Source organism: Pseudovirgaria hyperparasitica, assembly GCF_010093815.1.
Source record: "Pseudovirgaria hyperparasitica strain CBS 121739 unplaced genomic scaffold EJ05scaffold_29, whole genome shotgun sequence".
NCBI classification, from domain to species: Eukaryota; Fungi; Ascomycota; class Dothideomycetes; order Acrospermales; family Acrospermaceae; genus Pseudovirgaria; species Pseudovirgaria hyperparasitica.
Genome location: NW_022985577.1, coordinates 47,769 through 75,029, shown reverse-complemented (window position 1 = coordinate 75,029; position 27,261 = coordinate 47,769). Strand labels below are relative to the sequence as shown.

Sequence of the window (27,261 nt, the reverse complement as noted above, 5' to 3'; positions counted from 1 at the left end):
GCCGATCTACAGCTGTCAAACGCGAGAGCATGCAGACGGGTAGGAAGGTTGACTGTATAAATGGGATTCCATCAATCACGTCGGGGTTGCCAGATCACATAATTACAGAGCAACGAAGAGCAACTGAGCGGGACCATGAATGGTCCTGAGTGTACCTCTCCGCTGTGATTACTCCTAGAATGGAACCGTCTAAAGATGGGATGCTGTTGTTGTAGCTAGTGACAACCTAGCAAGGGCATTGGGCGACAGTGGAAAGCCAATGGCTGTGCAGGTAGCGATACGCGACCGCGTTCTCGGAATATGGCGAACATAGTAAACCGAATGGAGACGGACGGCGTCGATGAAAGTGACGCGTGGGTTATGATAGATGTTATCTTCAGATTATGAGTTATACTATGGACGTTTACGAATGGATCCGAGGCTCTCTACAAGTGACAGGTTAGAAGCTCATCCATGGGTCCCTGGCTGTAATTAGGCCTAGCAATAGACAGAGGGCAGAGCAAATGATGAGTGTTCATCTGTTGGTATTACTGTACTCGTTGACTCCCGGCTGGGCATAATTAGCGACAGACTTTGGCATCGAAGCATCGTGGAATCGTGGAATCGTGGAATCCAAAGTCATGGAATCATGGGATCATGATAAACATCCGCAATTTCCCCTGATCTTGGCGGGCGAGTGAGATGCCGGCACCTGCATGGTTGCAGTGTTCCTAGTGGGTGATATGTAGTGATATCCACTCCATTCTCTATACCCCTCTCTCCACTAACTCATTCTCCACTAACTCATTCTCTCTCTCTTCCTCTCTCCATCTCTCTCTCTCTCCTTTCTCCTTCTCCGTACTCCTTTTGCCCGTCTGGAAGCACCGGACGGAGCTAGAAGGTTTAGACGAGCATGCACATTGGCCTGGGGAGCAGCGCCCATACTGTCAGCTACAGCTAATTATACAGAAAGCACCATGAGTGGTGAGTGGTGGCTAGTAACAGTAGAGTAAATCTACTGTTCGATACGGACAACTGACAAGGACAGGTCTACATATGTAATGTTGTGTATACAGCTTTCGGGGGTATTTGGGGGGCATTTGGGGTGTTTTCCGGGGGGGGGGGGGGGGGGGGGGGGGCGGGGGCTCTCGTAGCTAAAAAGAACTAAACGAAAGCTGGTCGTCTACTGCCCGACACTCCCCGTCTACCGCCCACTGACGTGCCTATCGATTCATATCTGCCTATCATTCATCTGTTTATCACCATCGCCTCACCCCCTAAAGCCTCTCTCTCTCTCTCTCTGCCAAGTTACCTATCATATCACACCAGACCTGCCTGCTACAGGACCCTACTACCCCCTTGGCTATGGGAGGGGGGGATACCTAGTAGGCTGCAGGCTGCGGGCTATGGGCTACGGGCTACGGGCTACGGGCTACGGGCTGCAGTAGGTACCCGTGGACAATTCGCGTTGGCTGCCCGCCGCTGCCCATAGATAATAATATTATCATCAATTATCATTCGTTGCATCCAAAACACAATCCACTCCACATTCTGTCCACCCCAAAAACTCTTCAACTCCGTCCTGTTTCCACTGTCCGCCATCAGCATCAGCATCGCCGTCCTACCTCTCGATACATCTAAGACAACTCCACAGTTCTCGTTCCTGTGTCGGTGCGACGTGCTGCTACCTCTCCCCTGTCCTTTCGGTGGCCCCCGCTCCCCGTTCAACCGTTGGACGACAACACCCAAGCTCAAATCCCTACCGTCTTGACTCGACCACGTCCCTCCTCCGCCCATCAAACCTCGAGGCGTCTCCTCCGTCTGCCCTCTGCCATTGTCAATCTTTTAATCTTCCCTGACAAGCCAGGAACACCTGCCAAACACTCAGACCGCTGCTTCCTGTCCGTCATTGCAACTGGATCGCGCCGGTCAAGTAACTTCAAGCTATGCCACAGCGCCCTCTACTTCTTGCCTCCTAAAAAGAAACTCTATCTTACACCTCCTCTATAACGCATCTCGACGCTCCAATCACGTCTTCATCTTCCACTAGCATGGCTACGACACTCCCAAGGCCTTCCCGGCCGTCTGCCAGCCCGCCAAACGCCCCTCTGCCTTCACTGCCCGTGGCGAAACTGCGCGACAGCACATCTACTCTCCCAGATGCCTCAACAGCTTCCCCTCGGGCTTCTGTATCGTCTTTGAGATCACAGAATGCGACGCGTGCCGTCTCATCGTCCGCATTGCCAACCAAGCGTCCGCAGAAAGATTCCACAACCCCACTCCCTACTTTAACCGCGCCCAATACTCCCTCAGGAATCGCTCCTCCTGGAAAGCTACGCAAGACCATAAGTATTGGTTCTTTTCCACAGCCCCCGCGCGGTATAGCCTCCGCATCCAAGCCTTCTAGTCCCCTTTCTTGCACTTCGACGCCTTCTTCGAAAATGCCCCCTCCAAGCGTAGGAGGAATTCCCAACCGTGGTAGTAGTCTCAGAAGAAGCAGCTCCAAAATGTCAACTGGCTCGGTGCGGTCAGCCTCTATGAGATCTCCAATGTCTCCTCCGAGCCTGTTCAACGCCAATGGGGACATGACGATGGCTGGGAGCGGACTTCTCAGCATACCCTCTCCTCCGCATAGCCGCAATTCCTCTGCTCAAGATTCGTACGCTACAAGCGCAACCACATTCGATGACTTGGACCTTGATGATGTGCGTGGAAGAGAGGGAGCCAGCCATTCAGATAGTAAGCTTGGAAAAGACGGAAAAGGCAATGTCACAGTCAGTGTCCGTGTGAGGCCAGATGCTGGCAGCGATGGAGCACGTCCGGAACTAGAATGGATGGTCGATGGCCGACGATCACTCATCTCTTACAAGGGCAAAGAAGGGGGTGAATACATATATGGTCAGTCATCTAATCCTCGACTACCTCGCGGACCCAAGCCTAACTAGTCCTAGATAATGTATTCGCCACACATGACAATAACTCACGAGTGTATGATGCTGCAGCTAAGCGTCTGGTTCGCCGTGTTATGGAGGGCTATCATGGAACTGTCTTTGCTTACGGGATGACTGGTACAGGCAAAACGTTTTCTATGCAAGGAACCGCATCTTCGCCGGGTGTAATCCCTCTGGCCATTACCGATATCTTCTCATACATCCGCGAAACGCCCCATCGAGAGTTTCTATTGCGGGTGAGCTACCTGGAAATATACAATGAAAAGATTAACGATCTCCTTACTCCCGCTCCAGTCGGGCCTAATGGACAACCTGGCGGGGATCAAGTCGAAATTAAACTTCGGGAGGACAGCAAGAGAGGTGTTTACGCAACACCGTTGAAGGAAGAGATTGTGCAGAGTCCTACACAGCTTTTGAGAGTCATTGCCAGAGGTGACAGTGCTCGAAGGGTTGCTGGAACCCAGTTCAACGCTCGCAGCTCCCGCAGTCATGCTGTTGTTCAGATCGTCGTAGAAAGTCGTGAACGCGTGAACGGAAGCTCGCTTGCAGACAAGAGAAGCACCGCGATAACTCCCGGCGGCGTCCGGGTATCCACGCTCAGTCTGATTGACCTGGCGGGTTCCGAAAGAGCAGCAGAGGATAAGGCCAGAAGAACTGAGGGCGCACACATTAACAAAAGTTTACTTACATTGGGAACAGTCATTGCAAATCTGTCAGGTGAGACAGAGGACAAGCGACCGGGTGACAAGAAAGCAGTCGATAAGTCTAAGCATCTTCCCTATAGAGACAGCAAGTTGACTCGGCTTCTTCAACCCGCACTATCCGGCAACTCCCTTGTCAGCATCCTTTGCACCATTCAGATCGGATCTGCAGGCAGCGTAGCCGCGGCCCACAATCATACCGCAGAGACACTGAACACCCTCAAATTCGCGTCTCGAGCGAAGAACAATATTGTGTCGCATGCGAAGAAGGCAGAGGAAGCTGGTGGCGGCGTAGATGCTCGAAGCCTTGCTCTCCTAGACCGATATCGTATCGAAATTACCGAGCTCAGAAAGCAACTCGAAGAGGCTCAAACCCAAACTAAGCAGAGGGACGAGGAGGAGGAGGAAAAGGTGAGAGAAGTCGAGGCGGAGAATCGCCATGAAGAGCAAATGCTGGAAATGCAATTAGCAAGGACAGCGCTTAAGGAACGTATTGAACATCTAAATCGGCTCATCTTAAGCTCCAAGTCTATTGGCGTCAACAATACCACCCGAACTTTCTCCGCACTGAGTACGCGCAATCGAGGTTCCGTCGCAACGATCGATTCTAGGCCTGTATCAGCAAGGTCTTCAACAGCCAGTCACGCGCTTGAAGTGCCCAGCTTAGGTAGAACCGCATCAGGAGGGTCGCGAGACTCGCTCGGAACAGTACAGGGCAATGGTGCGAATGGTGATGCAGGATCGGAAGAGGAAGACGCAATTGGTGACAATGGCGACGGCACTGCATCATCGGCTATCCAGGTCCGAGCCCTGCAGGCCGACCTGGCTGACAAAAACCGTTACATCAGCACTCTCGAAAAACGTCTACTACAGGCTCGACGATCCAGTCAATCTCGTGTGTCGATGGGATTGGCTCAACGGATGGGGAATGGAGAAGAAGGAAGCATGGAGACCATAGTCAAAGAGAGGGACGCCGAAATTGCGGAATTGAGGGCACGTCTAGATGACAAGGACCGCATGATTACAGCACTTCGGTCTGCAGCTAGAAAGCGGGATGTAGCAGACCTCAGAGTCGAAACGTCGACGCCGACCAGCAGAACATCACCGGAAGCTCGCAGACGTGTCTCACATCAGCGGAGCGAGGGTGGTAGCAATGCAAGTAGCGGCTTCAGACACACGCCACCCACAAGTCCTGTTGGTCTTGGCCTGCTCACGGAGAAGCGCCAGAAGGTAAAAGGGGTGGAAGAGATGACACGTATTCTGGACGAAATGATTACGGAAACGGCAGCGGGGGGCAACACGAACCATATTCTACGTCGAGGTAGCACTCTAAAGGTCGTCAGTGAAGCTCAATGAGCCAGCGATCCCTTGCTGCCGAGGTAGACACATGGAATAATAGGACCTTTTTTGGCACTAATTAGTGCTGGCCACACAACACTACACGACCTTTACGTAGACCTACATGGGAGTTGCGACTCAAGGGACCCGGTGCGACTTGGTCAATTAATCTAGGCCCTGGACAGCAATCCTCAGAATGCTGTGAATGCGGGTCGGTATTGACGATATTTTCATTTCCATGTCCATTTTTTACTCCGTCCATGCTTCGAAGCGAGGATGCTTATGATACCCTGCAGGATGTCTGTTCCTTTTTTGTTCACTTGAACATGCTATTCTTCTGTCTCGGTCTGCCATTTGGGCAACATCTTCTTTGTCTGCGTGTTTAAGCGATGGCGAGCAACAACGGCTCTTTTTGTAGTACTGGTTTGATAATAGTTACCGAGCCGTACAGGCGGCATAATGCGCGACTGTTGCAGACTTGCGACAATAAGCATAATTATGGCTCGTCTACTTGTTTCTTTACATTGTACGATAGACACCCACTAGACGGACGTGAGACACATTCCTCGTTCATGACAGGGTCTTTTAAATATGGGAAGGCACTAATAATTGTGTAGCCAAATGCATATTATCGTTATGTGGTTGATTCGGTGTCTGCCTGTGCGTCCTTGCTGTACACGTGATGAGACGCGAAATATGTGAGGTGGTACTCAGAATCAGTGTTGGCATGTCGAACTTCTGTCTGGAGTTGTTATCGTGGGCATTGCACAGCGTGCTTTTGGTCAGGCATTGATGTCTTGTCTAATGTCGTCTTTCGAGGCACCGAGGCGTCAAGGCGACAAGGCGACAAGGCGATAAGGTGACAAGGCCAGTCATAAACCTTGTAATGGTCACCCCCCTTTCCCCCTGAGTTTCAGGTTGTGTACGTAAGCATCTCCCCGAGCCAGTCATAGTCATTCGCATTGTCATTGTCACTGTCACTTATGATTGTCACTAGCACTGTCCTCGTCATCACTACTATCACTATAATTATCTCTCTATCATTGTCATTGCTGAACGAAGCTATGGCCCTGAGTAACACCTGACTGCCCGCTGATTTGACGAACTGTTAAAAAGTCTATCACGTATCAACAACGTATGAAATGTATCAGAATCACCCAGGTATATGTTGTATGCTTTCTCTAGTAATCTTCACGCAACTGCCATATCGTCTCCCGTTTTGTCTCCGCTAAGTAACGTCCCGAGGGTTTCTATCCTTATGTATTATGTACTTCTGCTTCTGCTTTTACTATTTTCTCCATCGCTGGTATCGTATTGCTTTATTGCTGTGTCTCGCGCCGCAGGCGACCTCTGAAGATTGGCTATCTGAAACGGTTGGAGCATCGTACTGGCTCCTGTCTACTCCCAACTCCACAGCGACGCCTATACTCTCTCCTCCTGTATCTTCGATCTCCGAAACGTTCAACATTTGCGCAGCCAACACTACCTCTACATGCTAGCATTCTCGATTTATACTTCGATATCTTCGGAGCTTACCCTCTGCTGTATATACTTCGCGCCACACCGACCTAATACCGCCTTGATCGTTACACGGACACTCATTCCTTGCCGTCCGGAAGAAATTGCTCCATCAACACGTGCCACTAATCGTCGTGACCATCATCGTTTCGGAGAATATTTCTCCTTACGCTTGACAACACCGAACCACCTCTAGACCGCTCTTGTCAAATGCTCGTCACCGCTTCCCGTGACAGTAGAAGCATGCATTCGCGGCGCAATCACAACAATTTGAGTCTCCCAACAGACCAGCTCCGTCCCACTGCCGTAACATCTTCATTCCTATCCCCCAAAACCCCATTCTCCCAACACCGTGTCTTTCTATTAGAACGCTCACCGCCGCCATCGCCAGGACTGCCTGTGCCGGATCGGGAACTTGCCGGAAAGGCAGCTACAGGAAGTAGAGGACGGCTTTTCAGAAGACTGCTGTTGATTGTACTCGGTACGCTTTCATTAGCACTATGGGGTACTAATCTGCTGTACTCCTACAACCGATCAGAGAATGAAAGCCCGCTGCATGGAAAAGGTCGTCAATACGACATGGTGGAAGCATCTGAGTTGCCAGATGAACCTTGTGCAATCATTGTCAAGGATCACAATAGGAGAACTAAATGGACCGTATACATCCCATCGACGCTTGGCTTCCCGTTAAAACCATCACAGTATGCAGAAATATGCTTGCAATCAGTAGAGATGTCACATCATGTCGCAGAGCAGACCAAATCCCACTCAAAAAGACACCAAGGCTATTATCAGCAGGATCCTCATTTTGTAGATGTCTTGGAAGCCTGGCAGCAGGGTCTCTTGCCCTCTGAACAGGACGAACACACTCGACCGAATGATGGCACCGACGTTTGCAAGAAGAGCTTAACATATGTGCTGGAGACATCCGATGCAGGAATGGGAAACGCCTTACTCGGTTTGTGGATGTCTTATGGTCTGGCTCAACATGAAGGACGAGCATTCTTCATTGATGATTCACGCTGGGCATATGGAAATTACTCGACGTACTTCCAGTCTCCTCCTAAGCCGAACTGTCGTTCCCCTCGACCATCCCAGATCGTCCCATGCCCCCACACTGCTCGCCATATTGTCGTTTCTGCGGCCATCACTAAGCACACCTTCGGCCATGCTTTCATAGATGAATGGGAGGATCCACGCAGAATGAATGTTCAGCGTCAGCATAAGATCTTCGCTCTACTACGCACTGGCTATGATGCTCTGTTCAAGCTTCGCTACGATGATGCGACCTACGTAGAGAAGCGCGTTCAGTCCTTGTATAATCCTACCACCACTGCTGGTGGCCTCAATATTGCCATACACATTCGTAGAGGCGACAGGCATCCTTTTGAATACCAATACTCAAAAGATTACCTACCTACAGCACGTTTCCTTGATTCTGCGGTATCACTTGTAACGAATTACTTCGCATCTGGTCACCATTTTCCCGGCACCCCGGTCGACCGCCGGGACCCTCTTGCCCCTTCCGCTGTCTCTCCCATTTCTACGGATGCGGACTCCATCGCAGCAATTATGCACAACTACTCCTCGTCTCTCGTCCTCGCATCCGACGACGCCGCGCTCTACAAATCCTCCGATCTCGCACCCCCGACCACCACCCGTGCTCAGTCCCATATCGTACTCGCCACCAAATCTGAGCTTCTGGCCTCGGCAACGAAACAAGGCACCAGGCCCAACAAATTTGTCGACGATGTGTCTGGCTGGGAAGGCGGGTTCTATGCGAGCATGTTCTGGGGTCTAGGTATGCCACGGGATAAAGAGCACGCGCGATCATACAGCTTTGAGAGTCCGGTGGGCGAAGAGGCGATGAGGTTACGAGAGTTGCTAGCGAGGAGCTATTTATTAGATTTGAGTGTGCTTGGAAGGGCAGATGCGGTGATTTGTGCAGTTGGCAGCGCAGCATGTAGGATCCTGGGCGTTATGGTGGGCTGGGAGGGTGTTGGAGGTACAGAGGAGGGTAAGTGGCGGAATGTGGATGGGACTTGGGCATGGAGGGGCATCTTGTGGTAGGACTTAGAGACATACCCTCACCACGGGCACTCGCTTGAAGGAAGGAATCATTAAGGCTGCATGAGATATATATTTGGTATTCGATGGGGATTCGCATTAGCACAGAAGGAATTTAGTATTCGAAACGCTCGTAGTAATCGATATATATTACTACACCGACATTCGGCACATGACATACAATTCTAAATTATTGAGTAGACGTATGTAAGAAGCGTGTCTATTGAGTACTACTGATATACTCTCTATAAATATCGTCCTGCCCATGGCTTAGACGGTGTGTGCGTGCAAGCAGCAGGCAGTCATATCATGTGCTTTAGGGTGCATATTAGCCACATTATTAGACATGGATTTCTACAAGGCAAGTAATATTCATAGTAGAATTATATTATTATTACTAAGGCAAGCGTTCTAGCTAGACTTAGGCCTATAATTAGACTACTAGAATTACCTTAGATTATTAAGGATTATTCATTACTATAGTATAGTAGATTAGATAAAAAGTAGAGTAGAAAGAAATAGAAAGTACTATATTCTAGTATTATATAACTTCTTAAATAGTCTCTACTATCTAATTAGAATATATAAACTAGAATCTCTAATTATTATAATTCTATATAGTTATTATAAGTAATTAATAAGGTCTACTTATAATTAGTAAGTAGATACTAGAATTCTATAATTATCTTTATAGTATAGATGTTTCTTAGTAGTCTATATATAAGTTACCTTAAATTACCCTTTAAAGCTCTATAGAGTAATATAGATACGTAAGTAGCACGTAATCTACTAGTCGATTCATGTATGTAGTAGTTATATATAAGTAGTATACTCTACCCTTAAAGTAGTAGCTTTAAGATTCGGTTCTTTTAGTATAGATAGTTAGTATATAGAGCCCGCTATCTTATAGATAAAAGAATAATTTAAAAAGAGAGATATTATATATATAGTATTTATTATCTAACTATAGTTTATTATTATCTATATCTATTCTATATATATCTAGACCTATCGCTATTATAATAATAATTATAAAAATTATAATAATAATAATAAATCTATTAGATGATTAATAGATTATCTAATAGATCTAGAGTAGTCCGAGCGTTTATACTAAAACTTTAGCGTAGACACCTACGGAAATAACAACGTCTCTTTTCATAGGTGATAGACGTATTACATTACTTCTACTATTAGCAAGAATCCATTCGCATGTACCATGATATCGGACCTTCTACAGGTAAGTTAATTGTCGACACTATGGATTTCTTTCTAGGGCTGATCTCTCTAAGCGTTTGGCGAGCTTCCTCGACCGGCCGCTTTTCCCCTGGAAGAAGCTTATCATCGGCTTTTCACTTGGAGAATTTGCTCTCGAAAATTGGTTGTTGTACCGACAATATCGCGTTCTTAGCCGAAATACCCGTCCTAAAGCCCTTTCAGAGGAAGTCTCACAAGAAACATATGAGAAGAGCCAGGTATACAATATTACATTGCCTGCACGAGGCATCTCCTGCTGACCTTCGCGACAGAAATATGGACGCGCCAAGGCTCAATACGGCTTCATCTCCTCCATTTTCCAGCAAGCCAAGAACCTAGCCACGATACATTTCGACCTTTTCCCGAAAGTATGGGCCATCACCGGTCTTCTACTCGTTAATTACTTTCCCGTCCGCCTGCATGGCGAAGTCACGCACTCCCTAGTCTTCATATTTGCGATGAGCTTCTTCGACTTGCTCTTCAATCTGCCGTTTTCATACTACCATACGTTCGTCTTGGAAGAGTCATTCGGGTTCAATAAAACTACTATGAATACTTGGGTTGCAGACATCTTCAAGGGGCAGGCTCTCAGTATTGCGTTCGGTGTCCCATTGGGCGCAGCATTTCTGAAGATTATCCAAAAGACCGGCCAAAGCTTCTTCTACTATCTCTGGGTCTTCATGCTTGTGGTTCAGGTCTCGGCCATCACGGTTTATCCGATCCTTATCGTTCCGATATTCAACAAACTTACCCCTCTCAAGCCTGGTCCTCTCAAGCAGTCTGTTGAGGCACTCGCATCGAAGCTCAAGTTCCCTCTTGGAGAGCTTCAGGTTATTGATGGTAGCAAGCGTAGTGCACACAGCAATGCATATTTCACGGGCATGCCCTGGAAGAAGCGAATCGTTATATACGATACCCTCTTGGAAAAGAGCTCTGATCAAGAAGTTACTGCTGTTCTTGCACACGAACTCGGGCACTGGCAAATGGGGCACACAAGCAAACTCTTGATTATCAGTCAAGTCCATACCTTCTATCTATTCGCCCTTTTCTCCGCCTTCGTCAATAATACCTCCGTCTACCAATCTTTTGGATTCTACAAGGAACAGCCCATCATCATCGGTTTCCTGCTGTTTAGTTCGATCCTATCACCGACGGATTCAGTCATCAAGCTGCTCATGAATATGCTGACCAGGAGCATGGAGTATGAGGCTGGTAAACTTTGTTTTTTATCCGGTTTTGACTAGTTACTGACCATCATATAGATGCCTTCGCCGTCAAGCTCGGATATACCACCGAATTGGCTGCGTCCTTGATCAAGCTTCAGATTACGAATCTGTCAAGTATGGACGCTGATTGGATGTACTCGAGCTTCCACTACTCGCACCCGATCTTGACCGAGCGGTTGAGAGCCATGGGCTGGACTGGTGAGAATGGGCCAGTGTCGAAAGACTCGGATCAGGTGCGGGCGGAGAAGGCATCTGGAAGGGAACTGTGAGCTGGGATCAACTGGCGTCGGAAATATGTGAGGCCCTGCCGATGGATAGAATAATGCTTCAAGTGATGCGTTCCATATCTCACAGAATGAATCATTGGCCACTGGTGTTCGTGACATGTTACATCAACCTTTTCGTGAGCTAGTCGTAGAAATTATACATCGGCTTTCTTCGACTTCTTCTCACTTTTTGTTTTTTTCTCATTTATCGACTTCTTCGATTGGTCTTTCTTCTTTTTCTCAAGATTCCTCTCTCTCGAAGTCTCGAATGTTTTCGCAGCGCTGCCATTCCCTATCTCTACCTTCTTCCGTTTCTTGCCAGCTTCATTCTTCGCAGTGATCGCTGTCACCAGTGCCTCGTCATCACCTGGCTCCTGGGTCTCTTTCGGCTGAGTAGTGATGTATTGACTCTTGCCGTCATGCTCTGACTCGCGGTCACTTGCCATGCCGTCCACTAGCTTCTCCTCTGCTGGCATCGGTCTACGCAGCGGATCTTCTTCTAGAGCTGCAGCTTCATCTTCAGAAGCCAGAACATCTTCTTCATCGCGCACCTCTTCCTGACCAGCAGGCTGAATCTGCAAGCTTCCCTTCGCATCTTCATCAGCCGATGTCCCTGGTCCAAGTTTCTCTCCTCGTAAGCCGGCCTGGATGCGCCGTAGGTTATGTAAAGTCAGTCCGCCTTCTGTGCCACTAGAAAGAGACAGCTGTATGCCAACGGCGTTGAGAATTGCGTCTGGGTGAAGGTGTGGTTCATAGTCGGTCTTGTCGAGATACGCGGTGAGCATCTTCTCTGCATCTGCGAGTGGGACAGGAGTGGAGGGAAGAGTGCGATGTGGGGGGAGGAACTGGAAGCGGGCTGCGTCTCCTCGCACCATGTTGATGTAGACCTATCTTTCGACGATGGCCTTAGTCCGGGCTGCCTGAGGTAAAGAATCGAAATCGTATACTGAGTGATTGCTGCTAGATCTCAGGTACATTGAGGCAGAGGTCTATTGAGCGGTATTGCGGTCCTTTTTTATTCCCGACTAAAGCTTGAGAGTGGGTCCAAACTTTTCGTAGAAACTAACTCCACTTGGCTAAGTCGCTTTGCGCCGACCTCTCCCGAACCTTTGCGAACCTGAGGAGTTACTTCAGGGTATCGACCCGGAGCCTCGCCCGAGAAACTTGAGTGCAGAGCTTTATAGAACCTCAATATGGTATTCATTCATTCATTTCGATCGCTCGCAAGATCACAAACTTCCCTTCCGTCGTGGTCACGCCAACTACAGATGTCCAAGCACTGGTGAGCTACGCAACATTGCCAGTATCTTCTTTACCCACAAGCTTACCTCACATTAGTTTTAATCCCCAAGTGGATGCTCGACCAATATCTTTCCTCACATGTCACCGTCCCAGGTTACCACAACAATCGACATCGTGCCGCACAACACAAGAGCTTTCGGACACTTTGAGAACAAGACTACCAGAGTTCGGCCCAGACGTTGCCATATCCTCACATCCCGCATTCGTATCGATACAGGTTCGATACGCGGCTCGTAATACCATGAACGGATGGACTCATTGGAAGAGAAAGCGGAGACACGGCCTGATGAATCGAATGAAGACAAAGTCTGGACGGGCCATTCTAAAGAGAAGGAAGGAGAAGGGAAGGTGGACCGGGCACAAGAGGATGATGAACGGGAATCCTACCATTCTTCATGATCCGTTTGAATACTAATGAAAGGTTGTATGGGGCGTATATACATATTAGACGGGACGTGGTGCAAGATGTGGTTTACTACGCTAGTACCTGTGTCTTCCGTCATGTTATCTTCTAGAGGTCTATCTTCGCTAATTATGTACCTCTTTCCCATCTTCGATAAACATTCCTGCCCCGCCTGCATTTTCTCGTCTATTAGTGTCTTTAACCGCTCCGTGTATGCTTCTTCATATCGCTCGAATTCCTTCCTCGCAATTATCAAAGACATAGAATTCCTTAGCAGGTGAAAGGTAACAGACAACCGTGAATTAGCTAGATTATTTGATATGATTCTAGCTACACTACAGTTAGGGAAGTATAATCTAGAAATAGAATTAATTTAACTATAGTAAATAGAAAGGTATTATTGAGAAATATATACTAAAGTAAGTAAAAGCAATCAAGCTATTATATAACAGTAGATATACACATACACTAGTATTCAGATGAAATATACTTAGATAATATATACTATCTACTTGTAACTTCTATATTTCTGTTCTATTTTTAAGTTATACTCTAATCTACTATTTAATATATATCAAAGTAAAGGATTTAGATATATTAAACTATTTATTATGATATGATAGTAAAGCTATATACTAAATCTTCGTAATCAACTAATTATCATATTCTAAGACAAGTGAGGTGGGTATAGGACCCTCTCTTGCAGTGGCATCCAAGTAGTGACGCAGTGTAACCCCAGCGACGTCGTTTGAAGTCGTCGTGAGCGAGCCCTGTTTTCCAGGGGCACGACGCAAGTTTTTAAGTTTAAAGACCTCCCTGATTGTGGCAGCAAGTGAAGCGGCAACAAGTTGGGTTCCGAACTGTGACTGTAGTCCGTAGCCCATAAGCATGTTATCCGTGAAATTGCGCTGCGGATTTAACTTCTCAGGTTCAGGGAACGCAACAGGGTCCTATGGATGGTCAATAAATGTCATCTGGCTGGACATAGAATGCTCTTACCATAGCGGCCTTAGATGTTGCAACAATGACAGTCTGACCTGCTTTGATGTTGACTAATCCACGGGTGCCGTCTGTTATCGAGACATCATTTGTAGCAACGCGAGGTAGGCCAGGGCTCACACTAGCATGCCGCATACCTTCAAGCACGAAACCTCGCAGCTCTATCTCGGATTCTGCTACTGGCATATGAGCAAGCTGAACTATGCGTTCTTTGTACTGTTCGTATCCCCGACTAAGGAAAAGATCAATAAGAAGTGACGCTTGATGGGTCAATTTGCCAGCAATTGAAGCTCCCAGGTCGATAAGCTCTGTAGCTGAGTCACTAACAGGAAGTCCGGATTCGTTCAAAGCGTGGTATAGTGCGTCAGCATCTGGTCCGACCTCATAGGAACTGCCCTTCGCAAGCCAGTCAACCACACTCTCTTTAAGACCTTTCTGGGTCTTCAGGTGTGCCTCAAAGACGGCGCGGAGAGGCTCTGACGATCTTTTTGCACCATCTCTGAGTTTCCACTCATTGACGGGGAGTACGTTAAAGCTCTGATATAGATAGACAGCCAGGAGAACGGTAAAAGTTTCGTATATTGACATTAGACCCTTTGGGCAGTCCTGGGTTTTCAATGGAATAGCGACTCGTCTAGCAATGTAGAGAATTGGAGCTATGTTCGTAACATCGCGAACGATGTTGATTGAATTCCTGTTCCTCGAGAAGCTCAGAGAATGCTTCCTGATCAGAGCCGCCACGTTCGTACTAAAAAATTCTGTTACGTTCTGCTCGAATCCGTGGTTGAAGAAGGCTTTGTGAATAGCCTCCCGCCGGTTGGCAGTACTCTTGCCATTGGCCAGGGAGTGTCTGTTAGTTCTGTCGGGTAGGCTCTCGGTGGCAATCGAAGCTATAGCGTGAAAATTCTCGTGGTCTTCGAGCACATTCTGACAGGCTTGGTGAGTTTGGACGCTCACAAGACGAGTACGATCACTGTCCGGCCGAGTGAGATCGTATAAATCGATCACCTTATTGTTCGTAAGAATTTCTTTGACAGCCTTAGGGGTGTAGAATGGAAGCAGGACGTAAGGAGATGTACCCGCAAACGCTTCAGGAAGACCGTTGAAGAGGAGCTGCGGAAGCATACCTCCGTAAGATCCTGGCGGGCTCGCGGCGAGCTTAGAGACTCCCCAATTTGTTAAGGTGTTGCTGTTAAAGTCATAGCTCAGAAACCGATCACCACGAACAAGAGAGACTGCATCATCCAGAATACCGCGTCCTGTGGTTTGCCCTGGACATACCCCACTACCAGGCATCGCCGGTTTGGTGCATTCAGCCATTAAGCCTGGATACAATTCAAGATTCTCTATGTGACCATAAAGAAGCTCCGCTGCCCTGGCGGTTTCCTTGTCATCGGTCCATTCGTCAAAGCTGTCATATGCTTTCAAGTTTAGATATCGGCGAAATCTGCGAAGACTTATCAAAATAATGTTCAAATAGTATAGTGGATAAGACCTACTCGTTCATTGTGCACACGTTAAACTGATTACGGGCCTGTAGCTGGCCCATGATATCCACTACTTTTAGACTGGCTGGTGTGCCATGCGCACCAAAAGCATGTGCTGGTTCTTCGATACAACTCTTGATGATCCCCGCGAGATCATTATCGTTGAAACTACCGCTCTCATTCCGCTGTAGACCGCCAAATGTCCATCTCTGAGGAGGAGTTTCCATTAACTTATGGCCGTGGACCATCATGACCTTATGGAAAAGCTCCACAGTCATATTGTCAATTGGCCCCAGGTCCGGAAGAGCGGCTCGGATAATATCCTCCATCCATTTGTCGTCCGCAGCGCTGAGCGCTGCATGCCAATGATAGAGCACAGCGAACTCCACCGAAACGACGTTTCCACTACCACGTTCAACGCGTGACCCTGCTTGTTTTATCTCTTTCCCGAGGTCAAGTGACCAAGTTGAGTCCGCTCTTGGAGTATTGAGAATAGCCGCAACGTAGTCCTTAAGAACAACAGTGGCGAAGAACCCGACATTTATGTTGCGGGACAGCTGAAAGATGTCCTCATCCTGCCTAAAGCATACATCAGTTATAATATCCATATATTAATGTATGAATCTTACCATTTCTTTCCATCTTCATCAAGAGAGTCCCAGGGCTTATATCTGCTATCCTCATTGACTAAGAATAAATTTTGCGCAATCTGATTATGATTCCTTGAAAACATAACTAGAATCGCGACGACACCAGGAGGCATCATCATGATTCTTTCTGACGCGATAGAATCAGGGTAAATTAGACCATTGTTATATGTACGTACTCGCCTTTGCTCGTTCCCAGTGTTGCCATATAGAGTACTTAGGTCTACATAACTCGAAGTCTCGTTGATCCATGCGTCCTTCCTGCTTGTTTGGAAGCATTCGTGTATAACAACCGTAGCGAATGAGAAAAACAGTCTATTAAGACCGGACGGGTGCTCCTTGAATGGACCATCTCGCTTCATGAGCTTCTCATACACAAGTTCAGGGTCTGGTAATGCTGGGCCTTTGGGCTTCATGGGCGGAACACTACGAGAGTATGGTGAGCCCGCTTTGCCCATTTCTGGGTTCCAAGGACTGTTACCACTGCCGTCGTGTGTCCGGTATCTCGTTGTGGGACCAGCCAACGTGGGTGGAGGATGTGGTAGGTCATTCCAAAGCATGCTGATGAAGCCATCTGAAACTTTCTCACTCAGGCCACTGTTAAGTGGAAGTCCCTGAAGCATAGAGACACCATTCTCCAGTAAGAGCTCCTTGTCATCCATAGGTTTCCCAGCAGCCAGGGTTGTGAGGGCCTCGGCAACGGTTTTGGTATTTTTCAGACCAAGATGTTTTAAATCATGGACAACTGAGGTCTTCTCATTTTTTGCTGCGCCGGCAGCGGCTTCATCTGATCTCCCATCGGCGGCCTTCGTGGGTCGTCTCTTCATGGAGCCCAGAAAGGACTTCAGTTGCCCAGGCATGTTGTTTGAGCAGGTATGTCCTTCAAGATACGATAGAAGTCTACTAGTAGCGATAAGATGAATGAGGTGAAGAATTGATTAGGAGGAGGGGCACACGGAGCTTTCTTTCGTGGAATGTTTCTCGAGAACCTCGCAAGAGCTATAGCTTTGGCAAGCTTTGGGACCTTGCTCTCATAATTAGCTAGCTACTTAGCTTAAAGACTCCGACTTGGCAAGACGCAGATATCTAGCCATGGAAAGAGAGGGATGTAGGGAGAGGAGGGGGGGGGGCCCGGGGGGCGTTCATCATGACTAATGTTAATCAAGCCTGGGTGGAGACTATAGGTGATCACTTCGCGTCCTGGTGCTATGAATTTATTGAATATGGATATTGATGTTGAGATCCCACGAAGCCCTGCAGAAAGCTTGCCGTTTGCCTCGTATTCATTGTGTGAATCTAGTCATGTGCAGTGGAATATCCTTGTACAGAAAGCACCTGTGCTATAGGACCTGTATCGTCCTGCAGTCAAAGACTCAATGTACAGAAGCATCGCCGAATCATCTGGTTCCTAGTAGTCAGCAGGGTACACATTGGCTAGAATGAATTGAACCTACTTGAAGATTGGCACTATCAAGCGTCGCGCACCTTGTACAAACGGTACGCGGGTTTGACAACATCATACCCTGAGAATAGACCGAATGTACGTGAGGCGTGAAATAGTGGGAAGCAGAGTAGCCGGGGCCATAAGACTAGCAGATCGTTCGATACGAACATGACCTGGTCTCTCCAATGTAGTATGTAGTAGTAGGCTACATCCGAAGCTGAAGGATTTCTGAATTGTCCGAGCTTATGGTCCGTACTGCATTCATAGATACTGCCCAGCGCCTGCTTATTCTGTCATAACCACTAACCGAACTCAAAGCCTGAAGAGCCACAGTATCTCTGTTCGTGCGACGTGTGTATGTACGTGTGTATTACTAGCAAATCAGACGAGAGGGTGTAGGAGGGATGGGCGAGCCCGTCCCGTCCGTTTCCCGAGCAGATACTGGGACCCGCATCACCGGGAAGCATAATACGGAAGCTAATTGGCTGCTAACTTTCTCGCTAGTCGGTGAGGATGCATCATGCACACACGCACAGGGAGGGTGAGTCAACAAGTGTTTGGGTTGCTGCATTAGCGCCATCTATCCGCGCTCGGGCTTCCTAAAATTCATCTCCTTGTGCTGATCTGAAGCTCTGTGGCGGGCTGAAATGTCCAAAGCTCGCCCTGATGCAGATGTACTCCATCATCCCCTCCCCAATCGACATCACCACTGCCTGCGGCTACGTGGGCATTTTTCTGTGGCTTTTCTCCCAAAGTCGGGTATAGAAAAGTGTCACAGTGCACAAGCCAATCAACACATCCTGCGCTTGACGTGGAGGCGCCTTGGGCCTGTATGATAGCCTGTATTTTTTGGCCGAAGAAGTCGGGCACTGCAGCGATAGATACGTCCTGTATCTCCACAATACCGTCAGTCCATTCAAGAGAGTTGCGTTCATTGTGCTCCTGCCTTGTGCTCCTGCCTTGTAGCCAGCTTGCACTGCCATGACATCCGTAAACTACCTTGAAGTTACCTTGACGGTCGTAATTCTGAAGGTCTTTTGATGATTAGGCTCTGATGTTTAACTTCAGCAAGACCTTGTGAGGAGGTGGCATTGCCCAACGTGCCCTTCAAGTTCACCCAGTAGCTCGGTTCACTTCCGTATAATCATACAGCCTCCGCCACCAGCGACTCATGATGGCCTCAAGGACACCGCCTGGAGACATGAATAATTCGCATTACAGACGAGGAAGTTCGGATCCAGAGGTAGTTGATCATGCCCAGCCTGTCTATAACACGAGAAGATGGCAGCGTTCTCGAAAAAAATTCGTCCTTTGTTTCGATGGGACTGGGAACAAGTTCTCTGGCACTGACGCAGATTCAAATATTCTGAAGATTTATCGCTGCCTTGCCCGCAATTCAGAGGATCAATTTCATTACTATCAGCCAGGTCAGCAACAATGCCCGACTGAATCGTTCTATACTGGCCTCGACTCACTGATCACGTGCAGGCATAGGCACATATGTTACAACAAACTCGCTATCTCACACTTCGCGATGGTCTCGATTCAAATCCTGGTACAATAAGGCTAAGGACTCAGCCATTGGCACTTCTTTTGATCAGCATGTCATGGCGGGCTACAAGGTACTAAGAACCATGAAAGGGGGGCCTTTCGTCTGACCGATTGCAGTTCCTCATGCGGTACTACTCTCCGGGTGATGACATATACTTCTTCGGCTTCAGTCGTGGAGCTTATACGGCGCGTTTCTTGGCCGAAATGCTGGATCATGTTGGTTTGTTGAGTGCCGGTAATGAGGAGATGGCCTACTTCGCCTGGAAAACTTTCCAGAAATGGCAATGCCGCACAAATGAGACACAGGAGGACAAGGTACAGAAGAAGGCTCTACTAGAGTTCATGTGCGCATTCAGGGAGACGTTCTCCAGACCCGTACACAGGCTCAAGTTTCTAGGTATCCTAAGGCTATACTGATGGTTCTCACACATGCTAACGCCTGCCTCGTAGGTCTCTTTGACACAGTTAATAGCGTTCCGAAATTCGAAAACGTATGTATAATTTCAAGATAAATTCAACGTTCGTCTACCTAATGGCATATACAGGCTTGGATGCAACGCAGCAAATTTCCATATACGGCTCGGTCAACCGCCAAGGTTATCAGACACGCATGTAGTATTGATGAGAGGCGCGCAAAATTCCGCCAGGACTTGATTTCAGAAGCGAGACTCGACAAACGCGAGCACTACAATAGACATTTCAGAAAGACGTGCGAAAAATTCAGTGATCCGAAAGGAAGTCCCCAAACCCCAAATATCAACACACGTGGTCGACTGGCCCTTGGTCCTACGCCATGGCATAAAGACATGGCCGGTGCCAGTGAGTTGCAGCCTCCACGGAGGTTTAGAAATCCATCAGAGACATCGGGTGTCCGATCTCTCAGTCCAGGTTTAAGGACAAGCGTAGAGGGGGATACTCACAGTATAAGTACTGTGTCTCAGACGTCTTTTCAAGCCACTCACCATCTCCATCTCGAGGAGACCTCCGACGAGGAGCAGGATCAGGATATTCTGGAGGTCTGGTTTCCTGGATGTCATGCTGAGTATGTTCAAGATACCTGTACGTTAGTGTGACCATACTGATCCATTTAACTACAGCATCGGAGGGGGCTGGCCACTTCACCAAGGTGAAGTTGCTGCACTTAGTCATGTGCCCCTTGTCTGGATGATCAGGGAAGCCCAAAAGGCCGGACTGTCCTTCGACGAGGTCAAACTAAGATCTCTGAATTGTTGTCATGACGACGCAGATAGGAGTGGTGATAGTATCTCAGCCTCGAGCGGTGGAAAGCAACATAACAAAAATTTTGCGCATGTTCCAGCAATCTCGATCCACGCGCCAACTTCGTCGGACCTGCAAACCTCTGCCAAGCCGTCTCTTCTGTACAGCACGAATAGCCCGAACTTCGATGTGGTGCCTAGTTCAACAGGAAGATCTAAAGATGAGTCGATCGATGGTACTCTACGACAGTCACATTTCTACGATGCACTCGATTTCGCCGCTACGAGGGGTAAAATACATGACGTGTTACAATTCAACAACGGAGCTGGCGCCACAGGAGTTATAAGCTGGAATATGATGGAGTACATGCCTTTTCGAAGAATGGACCTTCGAGCTGATGGATCCTGGGGAGCCATTTCTTGGCCCTTGCCCAAAGGTGAGACACGGGACATTCCCCACAACGCAGTCATTCACAATAGTGTTATCAAGAGAATGCGTGCAGATCCTGCTTATCGACCCGGAAACCTCATTGTTGGTGGAGGCGGAAGAGGTGTACGGAAAGCTCCGGAACACCTAGGCATAGGGAGATGGAAGGTGCATCGCGATGAGGGGGATCCCATTGGTGAATGCTATCTCAAGGAGTGATGGGTTCCTCACAGAATAGGTTTTTTAATTTATGTCTGTTGACTCACGCTAGCATTGGCATAAGCGTTGTTCTTAGACCTCTTACGGGCCACGCCAGCACAACTGCTCGAGTGGTCCTTTTCAGCGAAACATAAGACAAGTGGGCTGTGATACCCAGGTTCATAATCTCAGTGACAGTGGCGCCTCCTTTTGCCTGTGCATTGTTTGTGCACTGAGGGGAGTTGCTGGCAGAAGCCTGAGTTGTTATCGATCTGGCCACACTGGGGTGACGACTCGCGCGTAGGTGATGCCACAAGATGAGCCATGACTTACACTGTGTAGTACAAATGAGTACTGAGCGAGATCGTATAGACAAGAGAATGTTTCCTACGTTAAAATGTTTCTCTGAATACCACCAAGCGGGCTCTGATTAGCGTGCGTAATCTATATCGTTCCCGCGCGGTAAAGTGCTTTGGCTCTAGCCGCACAGTTTGTAAAGTAAAATCCCCAGCCCCCCCCCCCCCCCCTTTGCAGTTTATATGAAAAAAAAGCAACAAATCCGAAACCCCCAAAAATGCCCCTCAGGGCCCGGTCCTCAACAAGCACCTGGAAAGACAATCCGATCGAGAAGTTGACAACTGAATCACTGATAACCCATTGGCCGGCGACAACTGCGGCCTGCCCTGTGTGAGTCTCAATCAATCCCTAAGCAGCATATTGCGCCCCCGAAATTACGATGAGCCGAATCCATAGGTGGGGCCTTGAGTGATATGAATAGTATAGATGAATGCATTAACATCTGTCCGACGCAAGCTGTGTGCATCTCTTTCGATACACCGTCGCACTTGCGATTTTTTTCTTCTACATGATCGTGTGAACCATGAGCTTTCCTAGCGACTACGTCCCGAGAACCTCTGTTCAATCCACATACCATAAGAGTTCTCACGAGGACAAGTACGTCGCAGAGCCCTTTCCAACAGCAGTTCGAGCACTCAAAGATGGTGCTGCGTCTCATGAGCATACAAGGACGCTCGTAATTTGTCTCGATGGGACTGGCGATCAATTCGACAACGACAACAGCAACGTCGTTCACTTCGTCTCCTGCCTTAGGAAGCACGACCCCTCGAAGCAAGTGACATACTATCAGTCGGGCATTGGCACTTACGATGCTGGAGGGCTTCGCAATGGAATGGCGGCCGCTATTGACATGGCTGTAGGAAGTGGACTCGGGATCCACATCAAGGATGCTTACAAGGTTAAGACGAGCTCCAATTGGTAGATTGATCAAACTGACTATGGTAGTTCTTGATGCAGAATTATCGTGATGGTGATAAGGCATGTTCGACAACATAGAAGATCGAGTATATAATTAACAGTAGTAGATATGCCTATTCGGCTTCTCTCGTGGTGCTTATACCGTTCGCTGCCTAGCTGGCATGCTTCACAAGGTCGGCCTTCTACCTGCCAGTAACGGTGCTCAAGTAAATTGTCAGTATACCGATGGACTTCATTCATTCCTCACCGACATGTTACAGTTGCGTATTCATTCTTCAAGGATGACACGGTCGAAGGATGGAAAATGAGTGCGCAGTTCAAGAAGACATTCTGCACGAATGTCAACGTCCACTTCGTAGGTGTTTGGGATTGTGTCGCAAGTGTCGGTTTCATTCCTCGCAAGCTCCCTTTCAGCAAGTCTCCTACAAACTCGATCCATTTTTTTCGGCATGCAATGGCCCTTGATGAGCATCGTGCGAAGTTCAAACTGTGCCAATGGCAACAGCAGAATCCAGCAGTGCAAAGAAAAGACACCATCGACAACACACCACGAGGAAAGCTGGAGCGCGAGGTGAGGAAGTATGGCATATTTAGCAGTATCAGGAAGAATAAAGCCACCGAGGGCGTGGTTTCAGACGGCTTAGCAAAGAGAAGCAATACCGCTGAGATTGATCACTACGACATGGAGGCAGAATTCGAAAAGTTGGACGGGACGCGCAAAGCTCATCAGCGTGCTATAACAGATGCTAAAGAGTGCTACTTCATGGGAGCTCACGCTGACGTTGGGGGCGGCGCAGTACCCAACGAGACACGCCACATGCTATCTCGTATTCCCCTTCGCTGGATGATCCGGCAATGTTTTGAATGCGACACTGGCATTTTGTTCAGCACATCTGCCCTGGCGGAACAAGGATTGGATCTTAGTACTCTCTGGCCAGATTACAAACCCACAGAACGACCTAGGACTGGCCCATCCTCAACTCTTTTGGAAAAATACGAACAAGGTGCAATACCACCCATAACACGTCGTTCGACTGCATTAGGTCTAGACGACTCAACTCAGCACGACCGTGCGAACATAGGTAGTCTCGATCTACTCCCGGAGCAAATGGAAGACTATCTTGACTCTATGGCGGGTATTAACGACCAGCTTGTGCAGGCGAAGGGATGGTGGATTTTGGAGCTATGGCCAGTGAAGGTGCGGGTGCAACTAAAAGATCAGGACGGCTGGGAAAAGAAAGTCCGCATGAATTTAGGAAGGTACAGAGCTGTCAGAGAAATGTCCCCTAATTTACATTGGACAGTCCAGGACAGGGTGGAGAAGGACCAGTACAAACTAAGGTGCAGACATAATAGTAATGCGAAGTGGAACGTCATCGCGTAGGTATGGACTGGCAAGAGTACATTGGTAGCCTTGGAAACGTGTAGCTGAGGGGTAATAGGATTCGTTGATAGTTTGAAGGAGTCTTGTATTCACGTGTACGCCCAGTATGGCCGACAAAAGCACTCGATAATGGAGTAATACCTTGCAAAGTTGATCTACGTAGACGGTTTCACGCGTATATAAATCGAGTAAGTAGAGGAGTCTCAGCAGTACAGTTTAGAGACAGAGGGGACCCCTTATAAACCATAATTCGTCAATACCGGAAGTTACTAGGTGTACAAAGACCCTATATCCCTAGAAGGGCCACCTAATTCGCCAATACTGATTCTTTCCATATGCCCTGTTCTGAAATCAGCATCGTATATATGTCTTTGAGGTTCAATGAATGATGACCAGCACGTATGTCCCACCCCTAAGACTGAGCATTACAGCAAGGGTTGATGACTGGGTCATAGGCAAAAGAAAGCCTGTGATCTTACGATAAACACAAGACCCGACCAGGTGTACTAACGTCAACGGTCATCTATATATATATACAACGTAGTAGTTCAATAATCTTGACACTCTCTGCCGTCACTGTGTCCGTGAAACTGCAGTGCGAACCAGCGTGCTTAATAAATTTGTGTGGACTTTCGCCTATGACTGACAAGACTGTTTGTGTAAAGTCTCGCTTCAAGGCTCGAATGCTAGCTAAGATAGCGGAGCTTCATTTCAACATGCTAATTGATCGCACTGTTAAGAGTACATTTCCCATTGGGGATCAACACCTCTAGCCTTTCTGAAATAAGATCACAATTGACGTTAGTATAGCTTTGTGGGATCAAAGTCCGACTATATAGAAGTTCTAAGGTCAACAAATCAGATAGAACTAAAAAGGGATTTTCATGACTTTCTGATCCTAGATGACACTCAAACACTCCAAAATAGGAGAACGCGGCAGTCGCGTACGGTTCATGAATGTATATCGTCGTCCATGTCGAAGTCCTCATTACCGGCATTGATGAACATTAGTCGGGTGCCATTACCAGCAGTTTGCCACACCTGATCATACCGATTAGCTCTAATGTTCCAAACGTAGTGAGTGCAGACTAACGTCAAGTAAAGCATACTCATCGATGGCTTCGTCGAATTGCACGTCGGTGTAGCCTTTGGCCAGAACCCTCTCCCGGACTCTGCGAAGGTCCAATTCACCACTCGATTCGCCCACTGCTGCAGCTCCACTTGCAGCCATGTTTCTGATAAGATGATAAATCTTAGAGCTGGGCGTTTGATCTCCATGACCCCTTTCATCCGCGTACAGACTGGCCTTGCTAACCTCGACGAGACGGAGCGCCTCATCCACATCGTCAATGATGACAGCATCTGCGAAACGTAATCGGGCCAAAGCTTGCGAGAGACGAAGAACGCCAAGTAGCGTACGCGGCGAAGTGTGCGTAAACGCTTTTTTGTTAGTCTCGTCACGTTTGTGCTGTTGCCGCATGCGAACGTAAGCGCCTACCAGATAATCTGATACAGCCTTTGGCACCGTTGGCCGGAACGAACGTGCACGGGCGACCCATTGCCGGACTTCTTGTGGTGAGAATACTACACCAGCAGCAGCCTCCGGGTGCTTGTTATGAATGTGGACATGGGTCACGTGACGAGCGAGCTCCTCGTCAGATTCGCGGGATGGGGTATCAAGGATTAGAAACAGGATGTCGAAACGGGAGAGGAGAGCTGCTGGAAGGTTGATATTCTCCACTGGAGAGATACGAGGGTTGTACCTGCCGTAAAGAGGATTTGCTGCCGCAAGAATTGATGTCCTCGCGTTTAGGGTGGTAGTGATTCCGGCCTTGCTTATGGAGATTGTCTGCTGCTCCATGACTTCATGAATTGCGGTCCGATCACTGTCGTCCATCTTGTCGAACTCATCTATACAGCACATACCATTATCTGCAAGGACCAGTGCACCGCCTTCCAGAACCATCTCGTCGGTCACCGGGTCACGCATAACGGCAGCAGTAAGACCGACTCCACTGCTTCCCCGACCCGTCGTATAGACACCACGAGGCGCCACCTTGGTGATATACTTCAGAAGCTGGGATTTGGCTACACCAGGATCACCCATCAAACAGACGTTGATGTCACCTCGAATAGCCATACCATCACCCATCTCTTTCTTTACCCCGCCAATTAGTTGTAGCAGCAAGGCTTTCTTAACGTCTCGGTGTCCAAAGATTTCGGGAGCGATTGATCGCGAGAGGACCTCGTATAGCTGCCCGCTGCGCTCTAATTCATCCATCCTCTTCAGTGTGGGTTGGGCGAGAACAATGTCATCGTAAGCTTTCTTGTGTTGGATCACAAACTGGGCTTCGAGATATGTGTCTGTAAGAAGCCCAGCTCGAATAGCTTTAAAGCCTGTGTACGGTGTAGGGAGGAAAATTCCTGCGACATCAACTACGTCGCCTGGGTTGATTTGGCGAACCAAGGAACCGTGACAATGGATTGTGAGTTGTCTGGGGATATGACCTACCGGGACCTGATCGGCCATCTCCTGGATTTTGACCTCCTGAAAGGGGACAAACTTCGAGGCTCGTGTTGATAAGCATAGTTGGCCCTTTAAGTTGTAGTCTTTGCAGTCCTGTGAAGGGCACTCCCTCATCGGTGTGAAGGCTTTTGTTGTCACTGGCTGGTAGATCTCACATCCACACCGGTTGCAGGCGTATGCGCTCACTTGCACTGAAGGTTTGACGTCGGAAACTCTTGTAGCGATCCCGCGAACCGTGATCAGGTGACCAAGATGCTCCCCTATGACGTTTCGGACAGCAAGAGCTTTGCTGGTGCGCTCAGTACTTGACCCGACCGGTGTTAAGGGCTTGAAATTCAAGGTGTAGCGGCGAGTGAGTTCGGGAGGGAAGATAGTCTCCGGATTAGCGAGTGTATGATCTGCCTCCACAGCTTCTTGTAATCTCTCATTATGTTTAGACCGTTGAGTCATAATTATGTCGAGTACGTCATCCTTAAAGCTGAGCGCAATTATTAGTTGGTTCTGTCAGGGACCCATTGACGTCTTACTTAGATTCCCTAGAAGGGGCCGGCATAATCTTATCGCAAGCTCTTGAAAAGACCTCAATATAATGATGAGTATTGTTTTGTACAGACTGGACAAGTTTCAGTCCATGTCCTACGTCGCCGAGGGCCTTCTCATACTGTCCGCAGTCTTGTAAGCCAGTTATTTCCCGGCATCGGCAGAAATTAATCCTACACTGTCCAGATCGTCTAGATCAATCAAAATCTGTGTACTATCTCGGTCTACAACGTCTTGCAGCATGCCTACGTATTTGTGCTTCTGCGCACGCCTGCTCTCCGGATGTTGCCGTCTGCGAAAGGTAGTGCCATTGGGAGACTCATCCTCCACAATCTGGAGGCCTTCCAGAGCGTCCTCAGTCTCTGTGGCTGAGGATTTGAACGACGTCAGGAAATCTTCAAAGGCAGCTGTGCTAGATTAGCCCTGTTTCGCAAAGTGCATCGCAGGTTGTACAGAGTTGATCTTCATAGTTAACAGGAGCACGTAGCCGTAAGAGCGCCATTGCGCTTCGAATGCTTCGCTTGGGTGTCGTTTGAGAGTATTTTGAAGACAAGCTG

General features: G+C 48.2%; 9 protein-coding genes across 9 annotated transcripts; 6 read left to right on the top strand and 3 right to left on the bottom strand.

The window, feature by feature from the left end:
- Nucleotides 1–1,903: 1,903 nt before the first annotated feature.
- Nucleotides 1,904–5,173, top strand: EJ05DRAFT_238455 (kinesin-domain-containing protein). Its single transcript, XM_033740032.1, has 2 exons — nt 1,904–2,877; nt 2,931–5,173. Exons 1-2 carry the CDS (start codon nt 2,031–2,033, stop codon nt 4,985–4,987), a joined length of 2,904 nt encoding a protein of 967 aa, XP_033595260.1. The 5' UTR covers nt 1,904–2,030; the 3' UTR covers nt 4,988–5,173.
- Nucleotides 5,174–6,730: 1,557 nt separating this feature from the next.
- EJ05DRAFT_490630 (uncharacterized protein) lies at nt 6,731–8,781 on the top strand (the record flags this gene model as incomplete). The annotated part of the gene is made up of 2 exons (XM_033745901.1): nt 6,731–8,504; nt 8,756–8,781. The coding sequence occupies 2 exons, from the start codon at nt 6,731–6,733 to the stop codon at nt 8,779–8,781; spliced, it is 1,800 nt and encodes a 599-aa protein (XP_033595259.1).
- Nucleotides 8,782–9,773: 992 nt separating this feature from the next.
- On the top strand, nt 9,774–11,306 carry EJ05DRAFT_505685 (CaaX prenyl protease-like protein; the record flags this gene model as incomplete). The annotated part of the gene is made up of 4 exons (XM_033747731.1): nt 9,774–9,794; nt 9,847–10,029; nt 10,084–11,023; nt 11,074–11,306. The coding sequence occupies 4 exons, from the start codon at nt 9,774–9,776 to the stop codon at nt 11,304–11,306; spliced, it is 1,377 nt and encodes a 458-aa protein (XP_033595258.1).
- EJ05DRAFT_238350 (uncharacterized protein) lies at nt 11,258–12,334 on the bottom strand. The gene has a single exon (XM_033740031.1). The coding sequence runs from the start codon at nt 12,176–12,178 to the stop codon at nt 11,459–11,461; it is 720 nt and encodes a 239-aa protein (XP_033595257.1). The 5' UTR covers nt 12,179–12,334; the 3' UTR covers nt 11,258–11,458.
- A 122-nt stretch (nt 12,335–12,456) lies between these two features.
- EJ05DRAFT_480956 (uncharacterized protein) lies at nt 12,457–13,402 on the top strand. The gene is made up of 2 exons (XM_033744969.1): nt 12,457–12,585; nt 12,642–13,402. Exons 1-2 carry the CDS (start codon nt 12,497–12,499, stop codon nt 13,018–13,020), a joined length of 468 nt encoding a protein of 155 aa, XP_033595256.1. The 5' UTR covers nt 12,457–12,496; the 3' UTR covers nt 13,021–13,402.
- Nucleotides 13,403–13,642: 240 nt separating this feature from the next.
- On the bottom strand, nt 13,643–17,187 carry EJ05DRAFT_238298 (linoleate diol synthase). Its single transcript, XM_033740029.1, has 4 exons — nt 16,124–17,187; nt 15,507–16,073; nt 14,008–15,454; nt 13,643–13,958 (listed from the first exon to the last, which is right to left on the bottom strand). The coding sequence occupies exons 1-4, from the start codon at nt 16,999–17,001 to the stop codon at nt 13,662–13,664; spliced, it is 3,189 nt and encodes a 1,062-aa protein (XP_033595255.1). The 5' UTR covers nt 17,002–17,187; the 3' UTR covers nt 13,643–13,661.
- A 1,599-nt stretch (nt 17,188–18,786) lies between these two features.
- EJ05DRAFT_446101 (uncharacterized protein) lies at nt 18,787–20,999 on the top strand (the record flags this gene model as incomplete). Its single annotated transcript, XM_033742217.1, has 6 exons — nt 18,787–19,012; nt 19,074–19,207; nt 19,254–19,533; nt 19,587–19,627; nt 19,682–20,178; nt 20,234–20,999. The coding sequence occupies 6 exons, from the start codon at nt 18,787–18,789 to the stop codon at nt 20,997–20,999; spliced, it is 1,944 nt and encodes a 647-aa protein (XP_033595254.1).
- Nucleotides 21,000–21,781: 782 nt separating this feature from the next.
- On the top strand, nt 21,782–23,870 carry EJ05DRAFT_515388 (uncharacterized protein). The gene is made up of 4 exons (XM_033748599.1): nt 21,782–22,233; nt 22,281–22,313; nt 22,361–22,466; nt 22,514–23,870. Exons 1-4 carry the CDS (start codon nt 21,859–21,861, stop codon nt 23,635–23,637), a joined length of 1,638 nt encoding a protein of 545 aa, XP_033595253.1. The 5' UTR covers nt 21,782–21,858; the 3' UTR covers nt 23,638–23,870.
- A 281-nt stretch (nt 23,871–24,151) lies between these two features.
- EJ05DRAFT_458760 (MCM-domain-containing protein) lies at nt 24,152–27,206 on the bottom strand (the record flags this gene model as incomplete). The annotated part of the gene is made up of 5 exons (XM_033742561.1): nt 24,152–24,678; nt 24,731–26,642; nt 26,692–26,825; nt 26,882–27,111; nt 27,158–27,206. 5 exons carry the CDS (start codon nt 27,204–27,206, stop codon nt 24,589–24,591), a joined length of 2,415 nt encoding a protein of 804 aa, XP_033595252.1. The 3' UTR covers nt 24,152–24,588.
- Between the last annotated feature and the right edge of the window lie 55 nt (nt 27,207–27,261).